This window comes from Schistocerca nitens, chromosome 5 (assembly GCF_023898315.1).
Source record: "Schistocerca nitens isolate TAMUIC-IGC-003100 chromosome 5, iqSchNite1.1, whole genome shotgun sequence".
NCBI lineage: Eukaryota > Metazoa > Arthropoda > Insecta > Orthoptera > Acrididae > Schistocerca > Schistocerca nitens.
In genome coordinates, this window is record NC_064618.1 from 414240992 (window position 1) to 414257887 (window position 16896).

General features: G+C 43.6%; 1 protein-coding gene across 2 annotated transcripts in view; it reads right to left on the reverse strand.

Annotated features, from left to right (window-relative positions):
• LOC126259856 (proton-coupled amino acid transporter-like protein CG1139) overlaps positions 1-16896 on the reverse strand; it is a 100437-nt gene that overhangs the window by 55403 nt on the left and 28138 nt on the right. The window contains exons 3-4 of one of the 2 annotated variants that reach the window (XM_049956912.1): positions 16775-16849; positions 11062-11334 (exon numbers count right to left, since the gene is read on the reverse strand). In XM_049956912.1, coding sequence (XP_049812869.1) covers positions 11062-11334; positions 16775-16849 — 348 coding nt within the window. The remainder of the gene's footprint in view (positions 1-11061; positions 11335-16774; positions 16850-16896) is intronic. The other variant, XM_049956913.1, reaches the window with a different exon arrangement.

The following is a 16896-nucleotide window of genomic DNA, read 5'->3' on the forward strand; positions in this document are numbered from 1 at the left end:
TTGACGCTCGAAAACACCCGACATGCGCTGCTAGCGCACGTCCTGAGGCTCAGGTGTGAACCCCATGCTGCCCGTAATCGCGATGTGATTGACATGCGTAATCACACTTCCATACTTATCAAGAGGTCCGAAACGAATAATACGGTCTGCTGCCATCCTGCATTAACGTCGTACATTCCAGCAGATATTTATCCCATAGACTAGGGGTGATGCGGTTCTGTAACATATCTGTGTACCGCAACGTTAGTCACAAAGTTAACTTCGCTTATCGTCAATCCGTTACTAAAAAGGTAATGCCGCTCAACGTTAAAACTTTACTTTACCGTAGATCTAGCGCAAGTGACAGTTAATCATTCACTCGCAATAGTAAAATTCATGTTGATGGTTTTAGTGAAACGAGCAAGTGAACTAAAAGTTTTACCGTTGTTTAGGTAAAAATGTTTTAATTTGGGAAGTTCAGGTAGGACATAGAAGATGAATGTCAACATGTTTAACTAATTAGTTTTATTATCACATAATTATCAATGTTATGTTTATCTAATGTGTTAAATGACAAAGTGTTGCAAACAAATGTTTCTTAACATTACTGGGTAAAATGGCCCTTTGTAGAAACTTCCACTGTGATACCAGCACTACATACTAAACATAGTGTTCACATCTCATGCTCAAAGTGATGCCAATTGGCTTGCATACATAGGGTCACTCTGCGGATGAAGGATGCCCTACTTCGTGCTACTGTTTCCTCTTTGATGGCTGTACAAGCATCAATAACGCGTTGCTTCATGTCCTCTGGTGTTGTTGGTTCATGTTGGTAAACAGCATCCTTCACTGCTCCCCAAAGAAAATAATCCAGCGGTGTAAGGTCCGGAGATCGGGCAGGCCACCTAACTGGGCCACCTCGTCCAATTCACCTACCAGGGAACTTACGGTTCAGAAGTCGTCGTGCTCGTAAGGCGTTATGTGCAGGGCATCCGTCATGCTGATACCACATGACCATTCTCCGGTTCAGAGGTGCGGTGTCCAAGAGAACAGGAAGATTGTGTCGTATAAATCTGGAGTATTGTCTGCCATTTTGGATGCCACTTATAAAGAAAGGTCCGATAATGGTATCTCCAATAATCCCACACCAAACATTAACTTTCCACTGACGATGATGCTCTACCTGACGGAGCCATTTTGGATTGTCTGCGGACCAATAATGCATATTCCTCATATTGACAATTCCTTTGTTGGAGAATGATGCCTCGTCGGTAAAGAGAACATCTGCAAAAAAATGTGGATTAGTCAGAAGTTTTTGCTGAGCCCACCGACAAAATGTTACCCTATTGCGGAAGTCATTTCCATGAAGATCCTGGTGTAAATGAACATGGTAAGGATGAAATTTATGACGTTTAAGAATACGCTGTGCACTTGATTTCGACACACCAACTTCACGTTCAATTTGACGTGTACTGATTTCAGGATTCACAGCCATGGTAGCGAGAACAGCAACTTCAGCACGTTCATCTGTGCGCCGGCCGCGGTGGTCTAGCGGTTCTGGCGCTGCAGTCCGGAGCCGCGGGACTGCTACGGTCGCGGGTTCGAATCCCGCCTCGGGCATGGGTGTGTGTGATGTCCTTAGGTTAGTTAGGTTTAAGTAGTTCTAAGTTCTAGGGGACTTATGACCTAAGATGTTGAGTCCCATAGTGCTCAGAGCCATTTGAACTATTTTTTTTTTCATCTGTGCGTGTTCTAGGACGATGTCGAGGTCTTGGATTTAAGCTTCCCGTTTCACGTAGACTAGATGTGAGACGACCAAACATCCGGCGCGAAGGCGATGGCTTGTCAGGGAATCGTCTTCTGTACAGTCGTTCTGCCTGAACAGCATTTCGTCCACCTACAACAGGGTACAGTACAGGTATGTAGAGTAGGGTAGAAAACAGACATATTAACTTAATAATCATAATGTTCGCTAACAGCACTATCAACAAACAAGCAATCTCATAACGTATTTCCCGTCACCGTACATTCTCCATAGATCAGCATCATTTCTACCATATCTTCATGTGTGTACATTATACTGTACAGTATAAGTTCCACAACACAACGTTTATTCACAATGTGTACTACCTCCGTGCCGTCACTAGATTACTCTGATGAACGACTACACTGGCCAGCGGTGTACTGCACGCCAAAGCAACAACAAATGGGATGCTCGTAGGGTGGTGAAGTACAGGAGTTTGCATGGGTCGCAAATCATAAAACAAGGCGAAGTGGTAACTGTGGCAGTAGTGGGAACTACGTTGGACACTTGACTAGGTAGAGCCAGGCCCTGCGCGACAGGCAGAATGGGTCATATAACGCATTAGATAAACCTTATTTTGGGTTTGCAGGATAAATAAGACAACCTGACGGGTGTACACCGATCGGTACTGGTTCATATTGTGTACGTAGATACGTAAAACGTGCAAGAGGGAAACCATTGATGGCAGCAGACCGTATTATTCGTTTCGGACCTCTTGATAAGTATGGAGGTGTGATTACACATGTCAGTCACATCGCGATTACGGGCAGCATGGGGTTCACGCCTGAGCCTCAGGACGTGCGCTAGCAGCGCATGTCGGGTGTTTCAAGCGTCAACTTCGCTATGGATTGCTGAAGAAAAAATATAGGAGGTCCATTTAAAAAAAACATAAGTTTGTGTTAAAAAACACATATGCTTTCGTTTTAGAATGTTTCCAAATATGTTCATTCATGGGCCCCAGCCGTACATTGATACCGGTAAAAGTCGTTTTCCAATAGTTGTTATTGTTCCAGAGATATTTTGGGTGGACAAGATAGCTGGGACACCCTGTATATTGTGTGCGCGCGTGCATCAGTATATAGTTCATTTAATTTCAAGGCATTCTTTTCCCACAGCTAGGTACTTATGTAAATATACTTCATTTTTCTACTTTAGCAGGCGTTTCGACTTGTCAGCTGTTGCGTGTTTTCAGATGCCTCATACTTATGTCCTGCCAGTCTTGTTCCGATAGACCTTTGCTTTCCATGGCTTTGGCTGTGGTCCTCCTCCACGTTGCCCACGGCCTCCCTCGACTCCTTGTCCCTGGCGGAAACCAGATGAGCAAACACTGCGTCCATTGTTGTTCTTCTATCCATCGGACGTGTCCATACCACCTCAGTGTTCGAGCATCAGTCGTATCTGTCACTGGTTCCACAGCATCAATCTCCATTCTTACATACTCACTGCTCAGTCTATCCAAACGGGTTGCTCTCATGTTCCGCCGTAGCCCGTCCATTTCGACAGCCTCTATTTCCCCGCTTCTGTGTCCAGCACTCAGAGTCATACGTCAGAATGCTTTAAATCACAGCATGTAGCACTACTGTCTTTATTCGTCTGGACATGTACAGATACCATTTAATGACCTAATAGCCACCATCGTTCGACGTTTCATGTGGGAAATGTCCACATCGCACTGTCCAGTCTTGTAGATTAGTGAACCGAGATATTTACAAATTTTCACGTTTCTTAACCGGCCAAACTCAAAATCCAAATCCTCGCCTTGCCCGTTTCCAACAACAAAATATTCTGTTTTAACCACATTCACTCCCAGTCCCCAGTGCTTATGAGTATTACTCAATTTTCTCGTTTGATACATGGCATCGTCTTCATCCAGAGCCATAAGTACTTGATCGTCGTCAAACAGTAATAAATGTAACCTTTTATGCTGTACTGTCACTCCAGAACTTCTGCACTGTCTATTCCAGTAATCAAGACCAACTTCTAAATACAACATAAATAAGGGTGCTGACATAGAACATCCATGTCTAAATCATTTTCTTGTTTTAAGACTTTCCGATATCTTAAATCAACCCTCACAACTGCCTCGCACTGGTGTTACATCCTATTAATGCACCATCCACTCCAACTTTAATATGAATAACATAGTTCCAGTAGGTCAGTTTCAACTACGTTCTCATTGATAAAGGCACGAATAATATCTTTTTACTTGTCTTTCTCTCATAAATAGAGTTTTTTGTTGTGTTGAGTAACGGCAGCGGGAAGGAGATACCTTATCTCTTCCAGGTCACGATCAATAGGACATCCACTATCAGCAAAATTAAGAACATGAACATCTCTAGAAAGTAGCCAAGGAGGTCTGAACTGTTTGTGCAAGGGATAAATTATATCTCTGTGCATTAATTTCATGCACATGGCTACATCTTCTTGAAAGACTATACCTCTCCCTCCGGAACCGCGCTGCTGCTACGGTCGCAGGTTCGAATCCTACCTCGGGTATGTATTTGTGTGATGTCCTGAGGTTAGTTAGGTTTAAGTAGTTCTAAGTCTAGGGGACTGATGACCACAGATGTTAAGTCCCATAGTGCTCAGAGCCATTTGAACCATTTGAACCTCTCCCTCCTCTCACCCTCCCCCACAGCCGCTCCTCTCCTACAACCACTCGCCTCCTCATCCCTGCCATAGCGCAACCTGAAATGTTTACTGCAGCCTCGGGTATCTCATAAAACGTAGTTTTCTCAATTTTGTCCCTGATTCGTCAACCAACATTATAATAACTTTTTTATTTTCATTTATCTTTTCATATGTTAATTAAAACCTTTCCATTCGTTCTTCGATTGTCAATTACAAAGACCTTCAATTCCCGTTCTGTGGCGTCTGGCTTTCTGTTCATTAATTTACAGGAGACCATCAAATAACAGGAATAACGAGAAAATTATTCTTTGAGGAAGTTTTCATATCTACTGCTAAAATATTGCGTTAGCACCTGGGCAAATACCTAACATAGTTTGTGTGGTATTTGTAATCACCTCGTGCTTCTTTTTATTTTTAATTTCATGTAGTCGAACATTAATTTCAGCTCGCGTTGCTACTCGCTAGATGACCACAGGTTACGTGCAATAAACGGATTTCGTTTTGCGTATTATAATGGAGCAATACTGGTTGCCTTGCCAGCGTCAGATATTTCAGTATTTCAAATGAAAATAAGAAGGATACTGTGACAGTTTGTTTTGAACCAGCAGAATCAACGTTTACCCAAACTGTTTACTGGATAAGTATTTTTCTCCAGACTGGCCTGGTTATATACCTGTACGATCTTAAAATATTCACAAAAGAAAGCACACAAAGTAGTTAACTACGCATGACTTCAGATTGTCTCAGCATGGTGGGACAAATGAAATTACATCTGCTGTGAGAGACTATTTAAATCCCTTAGCGCATGATCTAATGAAAGAAGGTGCAGAAAATCTCAGATTAAAACTCCACAGTGATGGCACTTGGTATGAGCTACACTGAAAGCTCAAATGTTTTTAAAGGAATTTAGCATTGTGTCCTGATACGTGGGCATATCTATTTACTCCTGACAGAGTTTTTGGCCGTACAGAAAAACAACTAAGAAAGCACGAAACATATTTAGAGAGAAAATATGTTGTGTGGCACCAGGGCAGGACCTGGAGCAAATCTCTCAATTGGACGCCATTTCGGCCATTTGTGGTCATTTTGGGAAAGTTTGGGTGGGTTAAAGTTTCTGGTAAAGACTGTTATAGTTACAATATGAAATCAATCTCGAAACGTATAACGAAAGCCAAACATCCTTTTACGACATATGAGGCAAGAGTGCTGCAGTGTGTAAAACCTAAGACAATGCCTTTTTCAAAATACTTACTTTGGTTCACCAACAGACGTTGAGGTTCTAAAACGTGGAAAGAGAAGTGCTTCAATAATGTTTGAAGCATCTCAATTTCCGTCAGTGAATCACGTCAGCAAAAATAAGGGTAATGACGTGAAGAAGTTGACGTCCTATTTTGAAAAGGATTTAGAGGAAAGTAAAAAGTTCTATTTAAAGTAGCATAAGGAATGATAATGACACTACAAACAAAATTTTGTATTATGAAGAATCTTTACATTAAACAGAACTTTGTTTCACTAGTGGTTTGGATTTCATACAGTTATTATAATAAAATATGTATTATTGCTTTAGTTGTCATTTAAACGCATCACTAAGATTTTCATAACAGGTTTAAGATCCGAGAAACAGATTTTATTATTGTGAAAAATTTCTCTTCATAATTTAGCTTACAAGAAAAAATATAAATTTACTAATACGTTGTTAAGTTCTTATTTGATAGTATTTAGAAAATGTAATATACATAAAAGCACTTAGAATTTAAATGCTTAGAATGTATATTTATAATACCTAGCTTAATAAAGTAGCTACACAAGAAACTTGCATAAAAAGTGGATATTTTTAGTTTTGTAAAAATTTGTAATTTTTAACTTTTTTCAATAAAGCTTGTTAGTGACGAATTTCAGTTATTCCTGCATAGACGACCAGTATTATATTCTTTAAATTTTTTGAGTTATCGGTACTGAGTATAACTAAAACAGTACAACTAAAAATGCCTCTGCTGTAAAATTTTGGAAATAGTGTCTGTTTTAAAACAGTCCTCAATTTTAAAGAGGAGAGTGGACAGAGGTGGACTGATAGCACGGGCAAAAGATGGTATAAGGAGAGGAGATAGCGTTGCAGGAAATGGAATGAGTTGGAGGAGTGGTAAAAAGAAATAAGATTGCATAAAGATGTACAGAGAACTTTCGATATAAATAAAAAGTGTCAAACAAGGTGACCATCTCTGACCCTCTTCAAATGAAACTTGAGAAAACTCTAAGAATTTAGGATGAAAAAATAAAATAATATCAAATATCACGAATAAACGTGAAAGTTTTCTGAGTACGGTAGCACGTCACATTGTAAATAACTATCACTAATGAAACCGTAGTAGATACAGTTGAAGGCCGTAGCCGTGGCCGAAACGTTGGTTTCGTTGGTGATAGTTGTTTACAACATGACGCGGTATTATAACCAGCAAACTTTCATGCTAACTGACTCTGGCTTTGGAATCTACTCAATTATGTCACCGATAAAGGCTACCAAGAATGATACAGGTTATTGAAATATTTCGAACTGTATTTGCAGGCAAAAGAAGAAAAAGTATTTCAACGAGGACCGTGACTTTTTTCAAAAGAACTATCTTGGTATCTGGCGTTGGTGATTTAGTAAAACCACAGAGAAAATGAATCAAGATAATGAACCCATCTTCTCCAGAATACGAATCCTGTGCATTGCTGTTGTGGTCTTCAGTCCGAAGACTGGTCTGATGCAGTTATCCATCCTAGCCTCTTCTGCTCAAGCTTTTCATTTCTGAATAACTACTTCAGACTAGATCGATTTGAACCTGCTTACTCTAGTCAATTCTTTGTCTTCTTCTGCATTTTTTACTACCTCCACTACCATCCGTTACCAAACTAACGATTTCTAGATCTCTCGGAATGTGTCCTGTCAACCGATCCATTCTTTTGCTCAAGTCATGTTATAATTCCTTTTAATCCCAATCCGACTACCTGTCATAATTACCCATCTAGTCTTCGGCATTCTCCTACAGCATCACATTTCAAAAGCTAATATTCTTTTCTTGTATGCACTGTCTATCGGCCATGTTTCACTTTTGTGTAAGATTACACTGCAGGCAAATACTTTCAGAAAAAAACTTCATAGCATTTAAATTTATGTTCGGTGCTAACAACAAACTTCTCTTTCCCAGATTTGTTTTTCTTACTATTGACAATCTGAATTTTATATGGGGTCTACTGTGGCCAATGTCAGTTAGCTTCCTGCCAAAATAACAAGAAGCATCTACTATTTTTATTGGCTCATTTCCTACTCTGATTCCCTCTGAGTCGTCTGACGTAATTTTACAGTCTTCAAAATGGCTCTGAGCACTATGAGGCTTTACATCTGAGGTCATCAGTCCCCTAGAACGTAGAACTACTTAAACCTAACTAACCTAAGGACATCACACACATCCATGCCCGAGGCAGGATTCGAACCTGCGACTGTAGCGGTCACGCGGTTCCAGACTTTACAGTCTCCATTTAGTTTCGGTCATGTACGTTCCATTGAGTTGCTCTTCGAAGTCCTTCGCCATCTCTGACAGAAATAAGAGGGGCGTTCAATAGCTAGTGCAACACATTCTTTCCCGAAAGCAGGTTGGTTACATTCAGGATCCCAATACGCCATGTTATTTCCCATTCTTTATTCTCCAAAACACTATTTTTCAATGTAACGTCCATTCAATACGACGACTTTACACCGCCTAACTGGGAGGACCTTTATGCCCGAGTGGAATGACTCTATTGGTCGAGGTCGGCGCCAACGTCTTGCTGCATCAGTAACCTCCCCATCATCCACGTTTTGCTTCCCGCGAAGTGCATCCTTCATTGGGCCAAACACATCGAAGTCGGAAGGTGCGAGATCCAGGCTGTAGGGTGGATGAGGAATAACAGTCCTATGAAGTTTAGTAAGCTTCTCTTTGGCAACCAGTTTCAGCGTTTTACTATGCCACCTTCAGGCCCCTGACCGACGTGTGGGAAGATTCACCCTCGGTTGAGATCAAAACAGAGGCCAGTAGATTTTTGCATAGCGAACAACCATCATCTGCCGACCAATGAGTGTGTCCTCCCGTTCCAAAGTTGCAGTCTGCAGTCTTCAGTCGTGGTCCAGTGGCTAGTGCTGCTGCATCTGGATCACGGGGTCCCGGGTTCGACTCCTGGCGAGATGGGGGATTTTCTCTGCCCGGGTATGAATGTTTGTGTTGTTCTCGTTATTTCCTCATCATCATTCGTGACTGGCTACATTGGATTGTGCAGAAAAATTGGACTGTGTAAGAACTGGGGCTTTGTACGGGCGATGATCACCGCGCAGTTGAGTGCCCAACAAACCAAACATCATCATCATCATCATCATCCAACATTGCAGGAATCACAGCTTCGTGCGGACGGCCGGCACGAGGGAGACCGGACAGGTTTACAGGTTTGCACGACGTCCTTGGGATGATGACAGACGCCTCGCCCAACAACTGACCGCGCCTTTGTTCATTGGCAAGTCTCCGTAGATACTCTGTAAGTGCCTATGATCATCTGCGATGCTCTGAGTTTCCGCGAAAAGAAACGCAATGACGTCTCTCTGCGTGGAGCGCAGGCTCCATTTTGAGAGCTACATATAGCGGTAGGGGCTCAAGAGGAATTAGTCCATGATGTCCCACAACAAATGCAACATTTTTATCATTGGAAATTAGCCGAGACAAAAAAAGTGCTGCATTATTTCTTGAAAGCCCATTGTACCATGTCGCTGGCAAATCTCAAAAATTTAATTTTTTCTCTGCAAACTCCCTTCTCAAGCACTGCTTCCCGTTCACGCGCTCAGACTCGTACAACTACATTCTGGTTTCTTTACAAGTTGTATGTAACACTTCGCGCACTGCAGATACCCCACATGCTTTCAGAATTTCAAAAACGTATCCTACAAATGTTATGAGGGTCATTCAATAATTAAAGAGACAAATTGGTCTGGAGAAAAAAAGAGTTTATTTTTACAAAACAATACTTTCCACTTGAACATTTATGGACTTGTTCCAACGGGCTACAAGCTTTTTTATTCCGGCTGCAAAGAACTCTTTATCTTGATATTTGAACCAATTTCCCACAAACTTTTTCACGGCCTCGTTGTCCTGGAACCTCTTCGCACGTATTGCCGCCTTCAGTGCACCAAACAAATGGAAGTCACTACGTGCTAAATCAGGACAGTAAGGGGGATGAGGCAGTACTTCCTAGCCCATTTTGTCGATGGTATCAAGGGTTAGTTGACCAATATCAGTACGTGCGTTGTCTTGCTGGAGAATCAAACCTCTTCTTGAGATCCACAGCATCTCTCTCTCATGGCTGTCTAGAAGCAAATCAGAGTAGTATTGGCTGTTCATTGTACACGGATCTTCGAGATAAACACAAAAAACTGGACCTTCAGCATCCCAAAACACCGCCAGAAAGACTTTTCCTGTTGATCCTTGGGTATTGAATTTTTTCTTGACAGGTGGGTTGATGTGTTTCCACTCCATACTTTGTCTTTTTGATTCTGGTTCATAATAGTGAACCCAAGTTTCACTACAAGTTAAAATTTTGTTGAGAAAGTGCTCACCTTCTCTTTCATAATGTTCCTTTAGCTATGTGTACTCTCTCAAAGTTCCTTAGTTGTGTAGCCGCATCAACTCATTTGGACCCATCTTGCACATGCTTTACGGTACCTTAGCTTGTTACAGATAATGTTATGAACTATACCAATTCTAACGTGAACCTTATCAACTATCATTTCCACAGTCACACGGCTGTCGGTACGAATAATGTCATCAATTCGACTTTCAAGTGAGGGAGTTGAAACTGCAACCGGTCCGCCTGAACGGTGTTCGTCAGTCACTGAGTCGCGACCATTTTTGAACTGCTGTACCCACTTGTAAAAATTTGCACGATTCGTACAACCTTCACCGTTAACTTCAGACATTCTACAGTGTATATTCACTGGTTTCTCACCCTCAGAAAGTAAAAAATAACTAACAGAATGTTTTACAACCAATGTGGGCGTTTCAAGCTTACTCGCCATCTTGAAATGTATTTCTGAGGTTATAAACAAAACAATGTTGATACATAAGCTGATCAGGGCTCATCCCAGTAATGCCAAATTAAAGCCATAAAAGTACCAAACTTTCTCTACAAATAGTTTTTTCCCCAGACCAATTTGACTGTTTAATTATTGAATGACCCTGGTATAAAAGACGTCATTGTGCACACAATTAATAAATTTTGAAAGGTAAAACGAGTATGGCTGCGCAAATAAGTTCTCCACGTACGCGTACACCACTCTACCACGGAAAAATAAGGGTTACACTCGTTTGGTGTGAGACGTTCCCTGGGGGGTCCACCGGGGGCCGAACCGCACGATGGGTTCGGTGTAGGGCGGCGGAGGGTGAAGTGGACTGCGGTAGTCGTCGTGGGGTTGTGGACCACTGCGACTGCGGCGTGGACGGAGCATCTCTGTCTTTTCTAGGTGCCCGGTCAACATACATACAAACAATACAATGGTTATTTTTGATCGCCATTCATGTTACAGCAACGTGACGTGAGAAATATCTAGCACTCGACATACGTCCACAGAGTGACATGGGACGGCTCACCCGGCGTAAGGCGCCACAGGGCGCAGGCAGCGCGGCCCATCCTCCAAGGCCGCCACGGCCGTCTCTTGGTAGGTGAGGTTGGGCTCGCGGCGCCGCCTGCTCAGCTCGTACTGCGCCTTCACCAGCATGTGCATGCAGTAGGTGCACAGCACGCCCACAAACAGCGTCCCGATCACACCGGTGACGTAGCCAGAGTGCATGAAAGCATTCGGCACCGCCATGATGCCCGTGCCCAAGCTGCCTTTAAATACGTGCACCAGTGCCGCCAAGTATCTGTAATCATTTATGGTCATATTTTAGAACAAGAGTCCCAGTTTAGCTTCATAGTTTCTGATGAGAGAGAGATGTCGTGTGACGAGGGCCTCCCGTCGGGTAGACTGTTCGCCTGGTGCAAGTCTTTCGATTTGACGCCACTTGGGCGACTTCGATGGGGATGAAATGATGATGATTAGGACAACACAACACCCAGTCCCTGAGCGGAGAAAATCTCCGACCCAGCCGGGAATCGAACCCGGGCCCTTTGGATTGACAGTCTGTTGCGCTGACCACTCAACTACCGGGGGCGGACGTAGTTTCTGATGTTAGCTACCAACGAGAAGAAGACGCACACAGTAGATTAAGTAAATACACTACTGGCCATTAAAATTGCTACACCAAGAAGAAATGCAGATGATAAACGGGTATTCATTGGACAAATATATTATAATAGAAATGACATGTGAGTACAGTTGCACGCAACTTGGGTGCATAGATCCTGAGAAATCAGTACCCAGAACAACCACCTCTGGCCGTAATAACGGCCTTGATACGCCTGGGCATTGAGTCAAAAAGAGCTTGGATGGCGTGTACAGGTACAGCTGCCCATGCAGCTTCAACACGATACCACAGTTCAGCAAGAGTAGTGACTAGCGTATTGTGACGAGCCAGTTGCTCGGCCACTATTGACCAGACGTTTTCAGTTGGTGAGAGATCTGGAGAATGTGCTGGCCAGGGCAGCAGTCGAATATTTTCTGTATCCAGAAAGCCCCGTACAGGACCTGCAACATGCGGTCGTGCATTATCCTGCTCAAATGTAGGGTTCCGCAGGTATCGAATGAAGGGTAGAGCCACGGGTCGTAACACATCTGAAATGTAAAGTCCACTGTTCAAAGTGCCGTCAATGCGAACAAGAGGTGACCGAGACGTTTAACCAATGGCATCCCACGCCGAGTGATACGCCAGTATGGCGATGAGGAATACACGCCACCAATATGCGTTCACCGCGATGTAGCCAAACACGGATGCAACCATCATGATGCTGTAAACAGAACCAGGATTCATCCGAAAAAATGACGTTTTGTCATTCGTGCACCCAGGTCCGTCGTTGAGTACATCATTGCAGGCGCTCCTGTCTGTGATGCAGCGTCAAAGGTAACCGCAGCCATGGTCTCCGAGCCGATAGTCCATGCTGCTGCAAACGTTGTTCAACTGTTCGTGCAGATGGTTGTTGTCTTGCAAACGTCCCCATCTGTTGACTCAGGGATCGAGACGTGGCTGCACGATCCGTTACAGCCATGCGGATAAGATGCCTGTCATCTCGACTGCTAGTGATACGAGGCCGTTGGGATCTAGCACGGCGTTCCGCATTACCCTCCTGAACCCACCAATTCCATATTCTGCTAAAAGTCATTGGATCTCGACCAACGCGAGCAGCAACGTCGCGATACGATAAACCGCAATCGCGATAGGCTACAATCCGACCTTTATCGAAGTCGGAAACGTGATGGTACGCATTTCTCCTCCTTACACGAGGCATCACAACAACGTTTCACAAGGCAACGCCGGTCAACTGCTGTTTGTGTATCAGAAATTGTTTCGAAACATTCCTCATGTCAGCACGTTGTAGGTGTCGCCACCGGCGCCAACCTTGTGTGAATGCTCTGAAAAGCTAATCATTTGCATATCACAGCATCTTCTTCCTGTCGGTTAAATTTCGCGTCTGTAGCACGTCATCTTCGTGGTGTAACAATTTTAATGGCCAGTAGTGTATGAGATGATGCGTCGGACTATAAAAAGAACACTTATGCTGTAATCCCTACACCTGTTTTGACATTCGGCTGAGGGTCGTGTACAGTAAGACACCAAGGCAAAATGTGTATATAAATGAAATTTATATGGGGAATGAAAGGTTGCAGTCTGAGGGACCAGATAAGAAATGAAGACATCATAGCTGCGCTGGGACTTTATTCAGTTAATGCATTATTAAAATAATCCAGAGTATAATGGCCAGGACATATCGATAAAATGTCAGAAGGAAGACTAACAAAGCAAGTTTTGAACTATGAAGCACAAGAGGATCGAGATCCCTGAAGGCCACAGAAGGTTAATATGGCAAGTGCCATAATCCGATTTCCCACGAAGACGAGTCGAAATATGCGAACATTAGTCTCGGTTAGCCTTAGATTCTCGACCGTTGCTGAGAAACGACGGTCAAAATTTTCGACGTAATTTAAATACCTTGCGGAGCGGAATTGTGTCATACGAAATGGTGGCATACCGGATAGTCGCAGCTTTTTGCTTGTGATCCCTGTGTTCGACACCAGATTATTGTTTTTATTTATTTTACTTTTTGTCTTTTCATGTATCTATCCAGGTCCGTAACAGCTTACTACACGAATGTTTTTTATCGTGTTGGCGGATATATGGGCGTTAATTTACTAATACAAGTGCAACTACAATGTTAAATATTGTTATATAGGCCACAATATACACTCCTGGAAATGGAAAAAAGAACACATTGACACCGGTGTGTCAGACCCACCATACTTGCTCCGGACACTGCGAGAGGGCTGTACAAGCAATGATCACACGCACGGCACAGCGGACACACCAGGAACCGCGGTGTTGGCCGTCGAATGGCGCTAGCTGCGCAGCATTTGTGCACCGCCGCCGTCAGTGTCAGCCAGTTTGCCGTGGCATACGGAGCTCCATCGCAGTCTTTAACACTGGTAGCATGCCGCGACAGCGTGGACGTGAACCGTATGTGTAGTTGACGGACTTTGAGCGAGGGCGTATAGCGGGCATGCGGGAGGCCGGGTGGACGTACCGCCGAATTGCTCAACACGTGGGGCGTGAGGTCTCCACAGTACATCGATGTTGTCGCCAGTGGTCGGCGGAAGGTGCACGTGCCCGTCGACCTGGGACCGGACCGCAGCGACGCACGGATGCACGCCAAGACCGTAGGATCCTACGCAGTGCCGTAGGGGACCGCACCGCCACTTCCCAGCAAATTAGGGACACTGTTGCTCCTGGGGTATCGGCGAGGACCATTCGCAACCGTCTCCATGAAGCTGGGCTACGGTCCCGCACACCGTTAGGCCGTCTTCCGCTCACGCCCCAACATCGTGCAGCCCGCCTCCAGTGGTGTCGCGACAGGCGTGAATGGAGGGACGAATGGAGACGTGTCGTCTTCAGCGATGAGAGTCGTTTCTGCCTTGGTGCCAATGATGGTCGTATGCGTGTTTGGCGCCGTGCAGGTGAGCGCCACAATCAGGACTGCATACGACCGAGGCACACAGGGCCAACACCCGGCATCATGGTGTGGGGAGCGATCTCCTACACTGGCCGTACACCACTGGTGATCGTCGAGGGGACACTGAATAGTGCACGGTACATCCAAACCGTCATCGAACCCATCGTTCTACCATTCCTAGGCCGGCAAGGGAACTTGCTGTTCCAACAGGACAATGCACGTCCGCATGTATCCCGTGCCACCCAACGTGCTCTAGAAGGTGTAAGTCAACTACCCTGGCCAGCAAGGTCTCCGGATCTGTCCCCCATTCAGCATGTTTGGGACTGGATGAAGCGTCGTCTCACGCGGTCTGCACGTCCGGCACGAACGCTGGTCCAATTGAGGCGCCAGGTGGAAATGGCATGGCAAGCCGTTCCACAGGACTACATCCAGCATCTCTACGATCGTCTCCATGGGAGAATAGCAGCCTGCATTGCTGCGAAAGGTGGATATACACTGTACTAGTGCCGACATTGTGCATGCTCTGTTGCCTGTGTCTATGTGCCTGTGGTTCTGTCAGTGTGATCATGTGATGTATCTGACCCCAGGAATGTGTCAATAAAGTTTCCCCTTCCTGGGACAATGAATTCACGGTGTTCTTATTTCAATTTCCAGGAGTGTATGTTTGCTTGGAATTTTCAGGTGTTACAACCTTTTAAAATTGTCATATCGATATAGTTCATTCTTATATCAATACTAATATTAATTTTTATGTTTTATTCTTTTGTTTATTCATCACGAAGATTTGGTGCATTCCCTTGGATGATTCCGATCGCAGAAACATTCGAAAAGTATAAATTACTAGCCTCACGAGCATCGTGCAAATGTAGGTTTGCCACCGCAGTATGAATCTAACTCCGGAAAGAAACGTCGTTAAGTCTGCTGAAGATTTCACCCACTGACAATAATTCAGCAGCAAACCATGCTTGCACTGAACTATGAATCAAGATACATTACAGAAATTTCACCGAAACAATTTCAAATAACTTTCGCATTCACGTATTGTTGTGTTTATTTCATTCACCAGGGATAGAATTAGTAGACGATGAAGTACAAATTTATGTCAATAAGCACTGAAAAATGCGTGTACTAATCTTGTACGGAAGCGGATAGATAAATGAAAAACGAAAATAAAGATAATAATAGGGTTTCTAAGACGGGGCGTAAAACTGTGCCATCGCTTCTGTTGTGCCATTTATTCCATAAAAGGCACATGAAACACCTAGAAGACTTTGACCGTCATCTTCTCATAAACGATCGAGTATCTACGTATAATCCGAGACAAGTGTTCGCTTATTTTAACCTCTCTTCCACTGAGCCAAGTTTCTGGGTAATCGGGTTATGGTACTTGCCACTTTCTCCTCGTAAGATCCCAACGGGCCGAGAAACTACTGCTCGAAGTTAAGAAGAAGAAGATTATTATCATTTTGAAGGACGTGCAGTTTGACTCACAGGTTACTAGTTTGCGAAACAGAGGGGTCACATAGACCCAGGTCGAATTCGCGTTGCGGATTATTAACTGTCGGTATTGTACACTGGCCAGTCTAAGTGCGGTTCATAGGTGGATTTTCATTCTCGTCAGAAAATATGGTATTTACTGGGCTTATACTAAGTCTCTACCTCAGAAAAAGCGATAGCATATGGAATAAAGGTTACACCACTCCCAGAGAGATGGTGCACACGATTTCCCTCCGTTAGGTAACTGTTGACATTGGCAGGAGGAAGAACGTCCAGCCGTGAAGTTAAAACGAAGTATACTTCAACTATATGAGGTATGAAGATAGCTGTGAGAGGATACATATACTAACAAAATTTAGAAACCTACATGGCATTATGGTAATACCAGACGAGAATTCTTCTCTACAAACTGCAGGCAAGATGAGGCGAAATTGGTGCTATATTTAAGAAGCTTAGAAGAATATTCCAACAAACAACACCAGTTATTCGAAGCAGCGTAATGTGAAAGACAGTTTGAGACCTTTAGTGTACTGTGTAATAAAAAGAATACCAATGAAATTAAAATTTTCTACTTTTTTAAAAACATCAGAGGCAAATATTTGCGGTTCTAAATTAAATCATGTTAAAATGAAGTAAAAGAAATGCTAGACAACTTAAAAATTTAAAATAATCATGAAATATCATGTAGGCATCAGAAGTACTTACGAGATAGGCTGGTCGATGTCACGTCTTAAGTGTGGGTCATAATCGATGGAATAGGCACTGACCTTGTGCCTGATGCTGCAAGAGAAATAACTGAATTACAGGTATGTCAAATAATATTGTCA